Here is a 15,231-nt window from a genome sequence, read left to right as displayed (position 1 = left end):
GGAATGGTTGTTGCTTGTGCGATCGCGGAGAGGAAGATCGAACGGCGAAGGAGCTCGATGGACTTGCCCGGGGTTGGGAATTCCGTGCAGCGGGTTAATTAATGGCTCTCTGTGTGCGGTGAGTGATTATTTCGAGCTCTTCGGAGAACACCTCCCCCGTGTTTATAAGAGGAAAAGAACGCAGGATCGTGTTGCCTAGTTGCTATCGAGCCACTTCCTTTTGCTCCTTCGAATTATCGCGCCGCGGCGTGACTTATCGCTGGAAACGCGCGCCCCGCGTATGTAAATGTTGACAGAGGTTGGAGCGGGAAGAGAAACAGCCAGAAACGCTATGATATAACCAGTTAAGGGGCCATCGGGCTAACATTCAGGCCGCAATGCCCGCTCCGCCAGGCAATAACTGCTTGTTGGACGCGCGTCTTGCATCCACTTTATCGCTCGGCTCGCCCTTAACTAACTTCAGCCCCTTTTTTATTTCCTGCCCATTCGTATCGCTTCTCTCATGAAACGTTTCATTAGCCTCCTTGTGAAACGCGGATAGCCGCGTAAGTGTTGATAATAATCGTTGCCGATGTTCTTACCATTTCTCTTGAATGGTGGCTAAACACGGACACTATGCGAGGGAATTCACAAAATCTAGTGGGCAAATTGAGGAGCTTGGAGCAGCAGGGGTGCAACCACAGCTTCACCAAGTTCTAGTAAATTAGAAGAAACTGTTTATAAAATTATTGCTTTGACTTAACATCGAACAGAGAGCACTGATTGGAAAATATATATTTTGTCACAATAAGTAGTTGATAAGTTTTTATTTCTATTTTTGGCGAAAAATATTCTATAATAAAAGTAGTAATATTTCTATTACTATTAAACATTAATATTTCTATCTCTATTAAATATTAAATTTAACATAATTTTTTTTTATATATTTTTATATTTGCTTGCAATAAATCGCTGATTGGTTATCGACGGAGCTGCATCCTTCTCGCTGCAAAGTCCCCAATTTTATTACAAATTCAACTTCCTCCCAACTCTCACCTGCATTTCCTCCCGACCTTTCCTAATCGTGTTACGTAAAAGCGCGCCCCCTAGCAAAAGTCCACTCCTGTACGCCTCCGACTGAAAATTAGTTGTCCCAAGGAACGATCGCGTTGTTGGACACGGTGGGAACCGATCGCGTGCATAGTTGCACGGAGAGCATCGGGTGACTTTCCCATTTATTAAGACACCTAAATCGCCGCCCTCCCGCCGCCAGTTTAGCGACCACTTCGATCCCGTTCCGGCAAGAAACGGCGGCGCAGCAGGCCCGGCGATAGAACGCTGCCGGCTGATGAGGAAGGCTCGCGCGAAATTGCACGATTGCGAGTACACTGACATCGGCGATCACCGGCTACGTGTGTTATTGCTCGCGACTGCGAATGAATCCCGGCAAGTAATAGAATGACTGGAGGCTACCAACTACCAACCGGTCAGGCTGATTACCTACGACGGGTCCGTGCGTCGCGCGCGTTGACATCCGCGGTGGTCGAGCTCGGTCGACCGTCGAATAACAAACGAAAGGAGGCAACGGTTCTCGAAACGACGCGCTCGGTCGCCGAGGGTGGTTTTGCTCGGACTGGGAACGGCGCGAGGCACCGCTCGATGCGAAGCCTCTTTACCGATTTAGATAATTAGGTTACGCAAGATTTCGAGCCATCCGCAACGGGAATCGATTCGACTCGGCAGCGAGCCTTAATTCCATTTAAACTTAGAGCTTAGAGCCTCGCTCCTTCGAATCGCTGCGTCCGATCGCGGGGAGCGGAGGGCTTGCACGATCGCGGGCAACTGAACGGTGCCGTTTCGCTTTCCCAATGGAACGCCAATTGTTCCGCGACGATTTGATGGGTTCTGGCGACGGGAGGAAGACGTTCGCAAATCAGGAGCACGGAACCACAGCGCGCAGATATGTCGCTCGCAGTTTATTGCAGTCGCGGCCTGGCCAAGATCGTAAAGCTTGATAAGCGTAATTGCGCGCAAATTCGCTGGGACGCACAGTGTCGCGGCACGCGTTCAAAAAGCAAAGATTCGAGCTTTTAAATTTTGCAATTCATTTCATGGAATTGGTAGCAAACAGTCCTCCGACGTAAGAACGTCATAACTTACGAGGGAAGATCCCGAAGCCGAAAATTCAAAGAATTCTGAAACTTTGTGAATATGCAGGGGATTTCCTCCTGATTACAACGCAATTTTTGTTTGCTGCCCAAATTCATTCGAAAGGGGTGAAATTAACCCCCGAAAATTCGACTATTTTGCGATTTTGTGTTATAACTCGCGAGCTATAAAAGATAGAAAAAATGCATCCAGACAAAAGTTACTTCTTTTAATTATATCTATCATTTGGTAAAAAAATTATTTTATAGTTCACGAGTTATAAGGTAAAATTATTTTTTTTCGTGTACAAATATGATTAACATATCAATTGCATGCAAATAACTGTATCTTAATGGAAAATTGACTTTTGATTTTCTTTTCTTATATACTCGTGACACTGTGGGGCATTCAGAAGCGGGGAGAGGAAAGAAGATGCTACTGAACAATTTTCATTTCTCTACCCCCTTTCCGTCCCCCTTTAATTTTCGACATTATCCAAGTCTCGAGGGGGAAAGCGCAATTTTATCGGCGTTTCGAGTACGGCACGCCGCGCACTGAACGGGCCAATGGTAAAATAAATAAGCGTGGCCGATCGTTCCTTGAATCGCCATTGAACGCGTATTTACTTTGCAGCGTCGCGTTTGCAGCCTGGCGAGCGTCGAGCCCTGCGTCAAGCACGGCGGAAATTATTTAAAGACCCACCGTGTACATGGCTCGCGAGCACGCCGACCGATCCGTTTGCCTATAAATTAACGGATTACCGGCGACGTTGTATCAAACATTTGACGAATGAACGGTGGAGCGAGCACGGCCGGCCGAGGCTTGCTGGGAAGTTAATTAACCCAGCCGTTTGTTCGATTCTCGCGTCCTAGGTTGCGATACAGCTCCAGCCGCAAGGAAATATGCTTTCCGCGAGCGGCGCGTAACGAGGCCCCGCGCGAACGATCTCGCTGGCGCCAGTCTAATGTCTCGCTCACCACGGAAGCTAGCTTCTCCTCCGTGGAAGCGGATGCGTCGGAAACATCGAGCTCGCCCGTTCGCGCATACCTTAACGCGACGATTTCCCTAGCCAGCCCCGTCGGGAAAAGAAGCGCGCGGAGATGGTGCCGCGCGATTTCGATCACCGGTTACGCCAGTTTTCCCGCGCGTTTCCATCGCGTGCCATTGCTGGCCGTTCCAGCGGCCTCGATTATTAATTCTTATCGGCCGAGCAGCAGCTATCGGGAATTTTGCCGGGCGATTTTCTAGCGCAATCGTCGAAGAAAGAAGCCCCTCGATTCCGATTTACCGGTTATGCAAGTCCCTTTTTTTTCGCACGCTTCGGCGTGGAACAGGAGCCGTTCGATCTCTGCTTCTTGCTAGGGGAGCTGGATGCACATAGGTCTTTTTAGATGGAAGCGAGCTTGAAACGTGGACGCTGATGGATATTAACTGCCACTGGGTTTACTAGCGGATAATGGCTGCGAGCGGAGCGATGGTTTGGCACGGGGCGGCGGTGATTTCGAGTGCATTTTTTTGGAACAGCTGGCATTATCGAGTCGGCCTGATTCGCCGCGGCATTTAGCCTTCGATCCGCTTCGCCGGCGAAATGTCGCGGTCGATTCGCGACGCAAGAGTCGCACCGGGGTCGGTGTGTAAAAATGCGAGGCGGAAATCGGTCTGAAGCGGAGTCGCGCGGCTCCGGGTCGTCACGGCGTCGACGGCGCGCAATATCCGCTGCACCGTTGCGCCTACCGATAACGGAAGAACAGCCGCCAACCTAATCTTCCGTCTAGAATTTTACGAGGAGTCGCGAGGTTCGTTCACCTGGACTACATTCGTCGAAATTATCAGAGCCGCGATGCTTAAAGCCTTTTAAAGCGGGCGCAACGTTTCGCCACTCGGGAGCAACTCGGAAGAGACACTTGGTCTGAGAAGATGCTCGTGTGCTTCAAGCAACACTAAGACTCTTAAGGTCGTCGCGCATTTTAAGAAGCGACCGAAATTTATAATAACTAATTCATTTTCGCTGCGCTTCGGTCGTCGATTGTTTATAAACCTGCGCGCTGACGGCCTTTATGCTCCTGAATGATATTAAACGTGATCGGAGGGGACTTGATGCTCGAAGGGGGAGGACAAAACGAGGAAGCAGAGGCTGCGCTGGTAAAAGGAGGATGCAGAATCCGAGCGTGCGAGGTGTCCCGAAAAAGGAGGCCACGAGCGGCCCAGGCGACTCGTTCTTTTTCGCAGCGGCCCACGGGGATGCATCTGGCCCGTGCACCGGCTGGTGCATGTGCAACGTGCACCGTGACGGGCGGTGCGTGAACACGTGCGTGGCGTGGCCGCGGAGAGACGTGTGCGTGCACACGCTCGAACGTCGAGGGATGCGTCGCGTCGCGTCGTCGGGCCTCCGCCTCCTTCCTCCTCGTCATCCACCACCACCCTGCGGACCTATATATTTCCCGGAGGGTCTCCCACTTTCGCCACTATCATTCCTGTCGCGGCTGCGCCAGCCCGTGAGCGCGCAAACGTGAGCCCGCTTCTCGGCTTCCCTCGACGAGTTCCCTCGCCTGGCGGATTACGCGCGCACACCTGCCACCGCCGACCACGTCCCGCGGTTTTCCCGCGAATTTTCCGCGGCAGTACGCACGTCGACCGTGACGACCCGCGCCGCGTCTACTTCCGCAGTGCTCGGCGAGTTTTCGCCCCTCGGAGTTGCCTATTTTCGCGCCGTTTGTTTCCCGTTCATTTCCGCCGTCCCTGTCAATTTCTACGGCGAGAGGGAGCACCGACAGTTCGCTCGTGTTTCCTGGGAAATGTGTTCCACGTGTGGTGAGCCCGCGAGTCCACCTGCTGCTCCTACTGAATGGGATTAGATGAGGCACGACGGTACGTCAAAGTGTTTACTATGTATATAGGTAAGGGGACTATCTCTCTCCTCGAGGATATTCGATTGCCTTTCGCCTTGTCACGTTTTCTGCACGAGCTTCTTCGTAAAGGTAGATTTCCTAAACGCGACTAGACGCGACGTCAAGAATTTCGACGTCGATTTTCTCGAAAATGAAGCGCAATATCGAAAAATCTTGTTCCCTTTTTCTCGACTTATTTACTCGTTATAAGTCGAAAAGAAAGAGTAACTTTCTTTTATGTCTCGCTTCACTTCTCGACATACCCACGGTTCCTCTCCAAAAACTGTCCCTGTGGAGTTTCGTGGGAACTAGAATCGCTATATCTCAAGGTAGGTGTTCCTATACGCGACTTCAACAACTTCGACGTCGATTTTCTCGAAAATGAAACGAGATATCAAGAAAAGTTACTCTCTCTTTTCGACTTATAACGAGTAAATAAGTCGACAAAAAGGAATAAGATTTTTTGATACTGCGCTTCAATTTCGAGAAAATCGACGTCGAAATTCTTGGCGTCGCGTATAGGAACACCTACCTAGAGATATAGCGATTCTAGTTCCCACAAAAGTCCACAGGGACAGTTTTATTTAGACGGGAACCGTGGATATGTCGAGACAAACTTCCCGTCGATTTCCCAGCAATTTATCGCTAGCCAATGCGTTTTTATACAGCGCTAGAAGAAACGCGAGTCGAGGCGCATTCCTCGCAGCTGTTCATACAACGAAACGCGGACAAGAGCCCGCGAATATAGACGCCTCTTTATACGGCCCTTCGCCAAGTAGCGACTTAATATATCGTCCCGTAAGCTACCAATTGGCGACTCGCAACCTCGCGCTCCGAATTCGAAGGCAAGAATGTAGAAACGTTTGTTAATTAATCGCGATGTTTCGTGACTTATCGAAGCGCTGTCGCCGATTCCATAGCGCGGTCTACGCTCCACGCAGCTTCTCCGCCGCGGCGCTAGAGAAGACGCAGCGAAGCCAAAGAACTCGGGGGAGCAGAATTATTGAACACCTTTCCTCGGCAGGCAGATCGCGCGGCAAGGGTTTATTACACAATGAGAGAGAAGGTAAAACTTAGAGGAGGCTCGGGACTTAAGGCGATCAACCTTAACCGGTCTAAAGGCTCGTCTGCCGCGCGCGTTTCCGTGCACGGAGCACCGTGATTTGTTGCGTCCAGCGTCCCTCTTGCGCTCTATATCATTCAGCTGGTAAATGAGCATCGCCTTTAACGCATCACGACGCTTTCTCTGGTGCGCAGGATGGCCTGAGCCTCGGAGCAAATCTTCATGGATCGTTCACGAAAATCGAGGAATGCCCGCTCCGCGTCGACCGCAGCGGGATCGGCGTCGCCGCGGCGAGGCGCGTCGCGACGCGCCGTCGTCACCAATCTCCGGTGAGTCATTACAAGTTCATTACTAACGATCTTCCGAGAGGACGAGAATCACCGAGGGCCTGAGAATTGGTGGCCCAAGGAGACCGCCGATTCCTTAACTCCCCCCGTAGATCGTATCGAATGATGATGCTAAGCGCGCAACGCCTCGTTGTTCCGCTGAAGAATTCCACGGCTCGATATCGCTTCGGAAACGTGAAACCATAAGGAGGGCCCCGATCGATCGCTCGATCTCGCCTCGCGTCGAAAACGAAGCGCCCATTGTGCGGCGTATAAGGTGACGAGGCGCGTAAAATCGTCGTCGCGGTGATTAGATTCACGCGTCCACCCCGCCGGTTTATCCCCTGATTACGCGCCCCCACCGCCGATCGTAAATATTCAGCCCGCGACTCCCCTGTCGGCAATGAAATCACGCGGCCCAGCGACCGACCCGCCGACTATCCGCCGACGCGAAAGAGGTGGAAACAAACGGCGTTCGCCGGAACGTTAAGCAGGGGAATGAAAACGCGGTCGCGCGGACTCGATCGGTTGAATCATTTAGTTCGGAACGTGATACTCGAACCCGCGAGGAAAGAGCGGGATCGCCACGCGAAAATTTGTACGCGATTTGTAGCGAGATCCCGCGCTTAACCGCGAGCGTGTGGTTCGAGCTGAAACGACGAAAGGCAGGCGGGGGAAGAAAAAAGAAAAGGGCTGAATAAAGAGGGGAAAAATGGGCTCGGAACGGCCGAAACACGATCCCACTCGATAACTCGTCATTTTAACGAGTGTATCTCTCTCTCCCTCCCCCCGCCCGCACCGTGGGCACACACCGGGGCAGTTTATTTTAATACAGACACCTCGTAATAATTCTCGATGTACATCGTAACCGAATGAACGGACATCAATCGTTGCCCTCGTTACTTTCGATGCTCCAGGCTGGAGGGGTCCCTTGTTATCCGCGCAGTCTCTCTCCTTTGTACCGCTTGCATGCCAATACCCGCGCATAATTACCGGTCTCGATTACGGATCGCTCGGCAAGTGCGCCAGATTTTCCGCCGGGTAAAAACTGGGGAACGTTTACCATGGTTTCGCTTTCGCTGCTATCGTCGTCGATCGGCTGCTCGTTTCCAGTAATCCTCTTTCCTTCAGCGCCCTTTGTTGTCCACCTGTCGTCCCTCCTCTAATGAACGCGAATCCGCGGCTCGTTTTGGCTGCGCATAGAGGGCAGGATCGGGCTAAGTACTCCCTAACTATCTGCAGCGAGATGGGACGTTTGCTATCAGCTTGGGACTCACTTTTGATGGTTCAGGGTGGAGTGACGATTGGCTCGAGGAGGCTCGCTTCACCCTCTGTTCGTTTGGCGCCAGCCTTTCATTTTTACCGCTCGGATCCGCTGGATGTTCGTCAGAGGGACGCTGCGATTCGTTGGTAAATAAAGTATTAACGATGTTTCGCTTCTTTTGGCTCCCTCTGCGAGGATATTAAAGCAAATATTCATTTCGAGGCCTTTGCGCGCGGAACAATAAATTCCTCCGGCAGGGGAAAAAAGTCCGTGCCCGTTGGCGGTGCCGTGGAGTCCGTCTGCTGGATGAGGAGAGAGGCATCGGGGGTAGAGGCTCCGAAAATCGATGCAACCGTCCCCGGTTGGGCATACAAATCTCTTCTCGTACCAATGTAGCGAATGGGTACGTGTAATTCGTAATTCTGCGAGGGAGCGCCGTAAAGCCGGGACGGTTTCGTGCTCCTTGCACTGTCGCGGGCCAAAGAAACGCCGAGAGATTTCGGCGAAAGCGTGCACGCATTAAATAACGCGATTTCTCGCCGAGCGGAGAATGAGATTCGCGGTTATCCGCGAGGAGTCAAAGCGCCGACGCGTCTGGCACCGGCCGCGCTGATAACCGTGAAAGTAACTCGTGCATCACGCCCCGTGACACTAATCCCACCCGCGGAGGGGTGGACAGGCTCGAGGAAATGAGAAAGAGAAATAAAGGGAACAGGGGGCGAGGGAAGAAGCTACGCGAACAATTAGCAATCTGTAGCGAGCATGTAGAGTAATTATGTTGAGTCTAGACGCACGCGTACGATTATATGTATACCCCTTCCGCGGATCGCATGCGGTATACATTACGTACGGTATGTGGTCGAGTTTGCCGAGGCCCGTGTATGAGTGGCAGCAGTCCACTGGTGTTCATGGTAATACGGGGTGACGGAAAAATATGAGCCTCTGGGGGATTCGGTTGGAAGAGTTCTCAATTACTTTCGAAACTGTTGTAATTACTCGATATTGAGTATTATCGCGCTGATGGGCTACTTCTGCTTTGCACGGCTGAGAGTGCTACTACTGGAAGGTTCGAAATGTAACTTGTGTCCTCTCAGGGTAGAATAGGAGTTACAGATCCTTAAGGGGAGGTTCCGGTCTAGAGCCCATAAAAATAGGTGATCTTTAGGAATTAATTAAAGGGAAACTATTATATATAATTTAATGGAACTTTTTGCATTGTATTAAGGATGTTTTAAGTTATAGAAATATATTTTTTGTTTTATAATTAATCATTGCAGACCGCACTGGGGAGTCGTTGAAGTCGAGGCGTCAAAAAATTCATCCAAATCGGTGGGACCTGTATCTTCGAAAGTTATTATCCGATTCGACTGAAACCTTTTTTATTTTGAAGAATATACTTCTGGCTAGGGGGAAACCACGAAAAAATGCAAAATGACATTTTTTAAGAAAATAACGACAATTGTAGTTTGAAATCACTTTTTCACTATATTTTACGTCCTTTCAACGCCTTTAAAATTTATAAATTTTCTATTTTTGTAATTTTTCTCTGGTTTTCCTCCTAGCTAGAAGTATATTCTTCAAAATAAAAAAGATTTCAGTCGAATCGGATAATAACTTTTGGAGATACAGGTCCCACCGATTTTGAGAACACTGTTTCGAGAAAAACGCGTTTAAAGTTTTACATCAGCGCCAAGTGGCCGGTTGTTTCCCATGCATTTGCCGCTACTCAAATGCCTATAACTTCGGGAATTCTATGACTTTCAAAAATCCTTTTAAAAATCGATTTTTAGACCGGAACCTCCCCTTAAGGGGGAATTCTATTTCTTGGGCTAAAACATAACAAAATTTGGGATTTTTTTTTTAAGAAACTAGCGATTCGATTATATCTGAAATTTGGACCACGTTTTTGCGCATCTTTGAAGAAGTTGCAGTTTTTTTATTATTAATTTTTAATAATGACCATTGGAGTTACGCACGTAGCTTCAGTTTAGTGAACCAGAATACCGACAAGTTATACATATTGGGAAAACAAGTGGAGGCGTGGCTTAGATTTCAGCGCTGCGGTGGTAAGTTGGCAAACTATTGAAAGTAGCCTCGACTTAACGACCACCCTTTGCATTGGCAGCGGCACTCGCGTGTGCCCGCGGACGCGTACCATTACGCGCGGCTTTGTGTATCGTGTTCGGGACCGGAGTAGGAGCGAGACGTGGGGGAGCGATAACCTGAAACGAGCCGGAAAGACTATCGACGAGTCTCGGGATCACCGAGGTGCGAACCGCGGCGAGGTCGGCTCGGGGGTATCGATCATTCTCGCGACTCGGAAAAAGGCGGGACTCACTCGCGCCGGAAAATACGAGCGAGACGGGCTCGCGGGGGTGCGAGGGCAAACAAATAAACGTGCATTAGCCTCGGCTCGAAGCGAACGTGTCGGAAATATGAAGAGCGTTTGCCTGCGCCGTGCGATCTGCCTCCCACTTTGATCTTCGCCGCCCTGGCGCGAAACGCACCGCGAGGCCTCGCGAAAAAATCCATTTCCCCTCGTTCGCCAAACTTCCCCTGCCCTCCTCGCTCCTTCCCTCGTGCTCCTTGGGCATTGTGCTCTCGGTTACGGACCATCGTACTGTTCTTCCGCCTGGAGTCGTCCGAGTCACTGTCAATCGCCTGAATGACGCGGAGACGATCGATCTATTTCCGTTCGAAATTCGTGGCGACGATGCGCGGATACCGAGTAAACGTCCACGGGGTACCACTTGGATTGGGCGATGGAATACTCATACGTATCATACGCTCATCGATCGCGCGGCCGTTCTCCCCTCGATTAACGTCGGACGGCTGGAATTCGGTTGTCGAGGCGTCGACGGTTCTAATGCGCCGCGGAGAAATTCGAAAGGGAGAAAAAGAAAGGGGCGTGGATGGGTCGCGCGAGGCAAACAAGAGGCGCGGAGAGGAATTTCGTCCGGTCATTCGGGGGCCAATGAAACGTGTCTTTGAGAGGGCCAGAGTATCGTTTAATTACGGATCAACTGGTTCGAGTCGAGCGTGTCGCGTCGTCGCCAGCGCGTGTGTGCGCGCGTGTCCCGATCGATCGGCGGATGTATCGAGAGGCCCGCGGGTAGAGGAGCGATCCCATCGCGGCACCGAAGATAGAATAGCCGTGAATGCTGGTAATAAAACCCGGTCCACTCACGTACAACGAATACTATTCATAAGCGGAGGGCGAGGCGCGCTGGGGCCCCAGAGTCCGCTCCAGAGCGTGGCGTGGCTTGGCGTGGCGCCTCGGCCACCTCGTAATACTCGTCTCGCAGCCATTTCCGTTTTTTCCCCCCTTTTCCCTTTTTCTTCCTTTTCTCCTTTTTTCCACCGAGCCACACAATTAGCCTCATTATACGTGTACGCACATGTTCTCGCTGCGTTTCCGCCGATTCGCGCGCGTCACGCGACCGACCACGTCGACGGGCTCTCGTCTTCGATCGCGATCCCCCTCGCATCGACAAATTATTATTGCCAATTACGCTCGTCGGTAGGCGAACCCTTATGTTTCCTCTACGCCGGATCATACGGGTCGCTCGATAGCGCAATCGTCTCAGTTTTCTCCGGCTATCTGGACTTCTGAGGTCGCGCGGTAGATACACCCCCGTTGGCCTGATTAACAAGCGTAGGTCTCCAAGTCGGAGATTCAAAAAATTATGAAACTAGGGATGTGTAAAAAAAATTTAAAATTGAAGATCTAAGTATGTACAGAAATATTGGCAAACACATATTTCTGGAAGAAAATTCCCTGGGATGCGATACACCCCGTGTGACCACTAGGGTGGCTCTTAGTTACTCTTGGTAATTTTTTTTCAGAATAGTTCGATCGGATAACGCGAAAGTGTACCCCTGGGTAATTAAACATTTAAACCATTATTTAACAGCTAGGAAACTCGATTTTATAAAATATCCTCCAAGTTATCGATTAAATAAAAAAATATGTCAAACAAGAGTTGTAGATCCAGACAAGGAGCATCTATTATGTTCTATTACTTTTTCTCGTGCGACAAACGATTTTCGAAAAAAGTCCGAAAAACTAAAAAAAAAACTTTTTTCCTTCACGTTTTGAAAGTTTAAATGCTTCTAGATCATTTTTATTTACGAAGGCGAATAAAAAAAATGAAATTTTTATTTTCGAGGTCTATTTTTTAAACATTTGAGGGGGGAGCATATACGCAATAGATATTTATAATATCCTCCATATATCCCCAGGGCTTCATAATTTTTTAAATTTCCAGTTTGGGGTACTTCGCTTGTAAGCTCGCCTGTATCTACTCTAAGATTAATTGTCGGAAGGGTGCCTCTCACGAATTAGTTATCGAGATTTTGTAAGCCAATTTCCATGTTGTTATCTGGACCTATGAAAAGGGTCACCGTTGCTGCCTTTCGACCGCGGCTATCGACGGTGGTCCGGCATCGATCGATCCTCGAAAGAGGCTGACTAATTGGGAGGCCTGCCCTAATTGTAACTTCTTGCTGGATAAGAGTCACTTCATTCCTGGTGAAGTGGGGCCTCAACATTCAGGGAAACCGCGGTTCAATCTTCTCCACAGAAAAAAGATCGCTCTACATTTCTATTATCAAAAGAACTGCCTATCACTCTTCAGAATCGTAGGCACAATCATTCCTCGGGAGATGCGCAAACTTCTTCCTTTCACCGGCATCTTCGATCCGCAACACAGTTTCGATACCAATCATCATCTAGATTTTCAGCCCCAGTTTCATTCACAGCTTCCCTCTCCTCGACCAGATCGTGACCTGCCGCTGCTTGCATCTGGGAAATGTGCAACGTGGCCGAATCAGCGGCCGCGGGAAGCGTGCTGCGAGACACGTGCAAGCATTACGGATCGTTTACACGGAAGCGACGACAATAATGATCGCCCCGACGAAGCGGTGCAAACGGTTCGCGCCGCGACTGACGAAGCTCGTAAAAGCCCTGGCCGTTTTGTCGCGCGGCACGCATCCCTCAAACAGGTTGCTGCCCCTCCTCCTCCCCCGGTACCGGCAGAATTTAAAACACAGCCCCGCCGCGGTGAATTCGGCTGTGCAGCCTGAATTTCGTCATTCATTCGCCGGCTGCAGATATCGTCGCAGCTGCACACGCGCAATTTACGTGTTTCCGGTCTGGCCGAAGGGGGCGCGAAAACGTAAACGGCGACGGAACGACCGCGAAGCCAACCGCGGGGTTCGTAAAATCGGTTAACAATGGCTCGCGCCACGTAAATCAGTTCCAATTCTGTCGATATTGAAACGCCTGTTTGGAAATCCGCGAGAAAGCAAATCAGCACGCGGCTCCAGCGATAAGTCTGCGTTGCTTAAGGGGGGATTGCGCCTTGTTGACCCGAATAATGGGTAATTCTTTGTGAATTTTTTTGTACAAAACGGTTGGTTAAATTAATTTGAGGTTTGGCAGGCTGTTCTGTTGTATCCTGAACTATTGTTCTGAATTTTTGTGTGACAGTGAAAAAAAACATGGCAGGTACAGAGAGAGCGTTGTAAAATAATCGGGTGGCCCTGGCGTTGAGGAAAAGTACTGTAAGGGTTATCCGTAACGTAAAAAGGAAAAGAGATTCTTAAACTAGATGAACGTGGCTACGGGTGGTAGTAGATTTATTACGGTGTCTGTTACCTTTTTTATTTAAAGAAGTGTTCCCGATTTTGAGGCGATATCTTTCTCAGACTCCAATCAGCGCGCTTCGTCTTCTTCAAAAGGCTGCCATTTTAACATTTTTTTTATTTTTCTTAATGCATCTACTACCACCCATAGCCACACTCGTGTAGTTTAAGAATCTCTTTTTCTTTTTGTGTTTCGGATAACCCTTACAGTACTTTTCGTCAACGCCAGGGCCAGCCGCTTATTTTTCAACGCTGTCTCTGTATCTGCCATGTTTTTTTTTTCACTGTCACACAAAAATTCAGAACAATAGTTCAAGATACAATAGAACAGCCTGCCAAACCTCAAATTAATTTGTCGAACCGTTTTTGTAGAAAAAATTCACAAAGAATTATCTATCTTTCGGCCCGACAAGGCGCAATCCCCCCCTTAAGCCGCGTCCCCACTGAATTTTCTGGATGCTTAATTCGAGAGAGCAGAGATGTGTTTGAGATTGATTGTTGAGTGGCAACGCGATTGCTTAGAAACGGCCCCAGCTGACACACGCGATCGGTTTCTCCTTTTCTTCGGCATCGGCAACCGCATTATGCTGAACCGCGGCAGTGGTGAGTACGAGTCATTGACTCTCATTTACATCTGGTTCCCCGCGACGGCACTTCCGAGGATACCGTCTGCGAGAGCGTTCGCTGGCGAAATATTCTTAAATGTTGGTCGGCCGAGCTTGTGAGTCAAGAGTTCTTTTTCGGTCTTCCGGGGCTATTCTCTCCGTGGCGCGGGGTTCATACAAGTCTTCTGCAATTCTATTCTTAAGCAACCGTGAAACTTCTTTTGAAAGGAGGAAGACCTCCCGATTCATCGTGCCCGTGTCACACAAAGGGAACACGGAGACAAGGGGCATCTTCTGCCTCCTATTCAAGAGCAATTATTCGATATACACGAACCCAGACACGTCAACCTATCGCTTTGCGTAACTCCCTCGATTTTCATCTCGGAGGATCTATACCGTCGATAGACAGCGCGTAATAGTAATAAGTGTAAAGGGAAGACCTAATAACCCGTCTATCGGGAGGCAACGACCCGTAACGTGCTAGACAAGGTGGGGCAGCCTGCATCATCGCCCAAATGGTCCCATTCCTCTCGATGACACAACGAAATGTAGGCGAGAAAGAGAATCTCGAGCGATGGGACTGGGACACAAACTCAGCGGGTCCTCTGCGTAATGGCCAGTCGCGTTTCCCATTGCAAGAAACGGCCTCGGGACACTCAGGCTCTTTTTGCATAAACCTAAATTTCTTTCTTCTTTTTGCCACTATTGCGTACCTATATTGTTTTTGTACACTAATGGGACTTTTCCCGTTTATAAATGAATGAATAAATAAATCTTTAACATTGACCGAGCAAGGGGAAATTTTGTGAACCGATGTTGACCACCTAACTCGTATCTAAGCCAAACATACCTACATCAACCTGAACATGACACGATCTATGACTATATTTTTTCAAATATTATGCAAATATTGAATCAGTAATAAAAAATAACGTTAAAAAACATTTTTTTTTTCTATATTTCTTCATTTTATGCACGAGGGGCCTGAGACGGCTGTAATTACAATTAATTTCACTGATTAATTTATTACATAATTCCGATTGTAATAATCTGAAATCTTTTATAGGGATTTGTTGAATCACAAAAGCCTTCTGTTTTATAAAACAATTTAATATAGTTCTATTCTGGAAGTCAGTGGTCTTCTCACGTTGCAACATCTGACTTGCCTTTTCAGTATTATTAATGGCTACACCGATTCTGCGGACATTTTGGCTCTGCTTAACCAGTATGCGCCTATTGTTCCTCTAAGATCGACTTCTCTTTTTCACTTATCGGGAGACAGCACGTCGTTTGGGATGAATAACTCCATTAA

At 49.1% G+C, this 15,231-nt stretch overlaps 1 protein-coding gene across 3 annotated transcripts in view; it reads left to right on the top strand.

The window, feature by feature from the left end:
* LOC143368735 (thrombospondin type-1 domain-containing protein 4) overlaps window positions 1-15,231 on the top strand; it is a 54,824-nt gene continuing 39,593 nt past the window's right edge. The window contains exons 1-2 of one of the 3 annotated variants that reach the window (XM_076811768.1): window positions 1-118; window positions 6,273-6,407. In XM_076811768.1, the coding sequence (XP_076667883.1) occupies window positions 6,301-6,407 (107 nt within the window). In that variant the 5' untranslated portion in view covers window positions 1-118; window positions 6,273-6,300. Of the gene's footprint in view, window positions 119-4,585; window positions 5,025-6,272; window positions 6,408-15,231 lie in introns of those variants that run through there. The other 2 variants (XM_076811765.1, XM_076811766.1) reach the window with 2 other exon arrangements.

This window comes from Andrena cerasifolii, chromosome 5, assembly GCF_050908995.1.
Source record: "Andrena cerasifolii isolate SP2316 chromosome 5, iyAndCera1_principal, whole genome shotgun sequence".
Lineage (NCBI taxonomy): Eukaryota > Metazoa > Arthropoda > Insecta > Hymenoptera > Andrenidae > Andrena > Andrena cerasifolii.
This window is presented reverse-complemented; position numbering and strand designations above follow the sequence as displayed.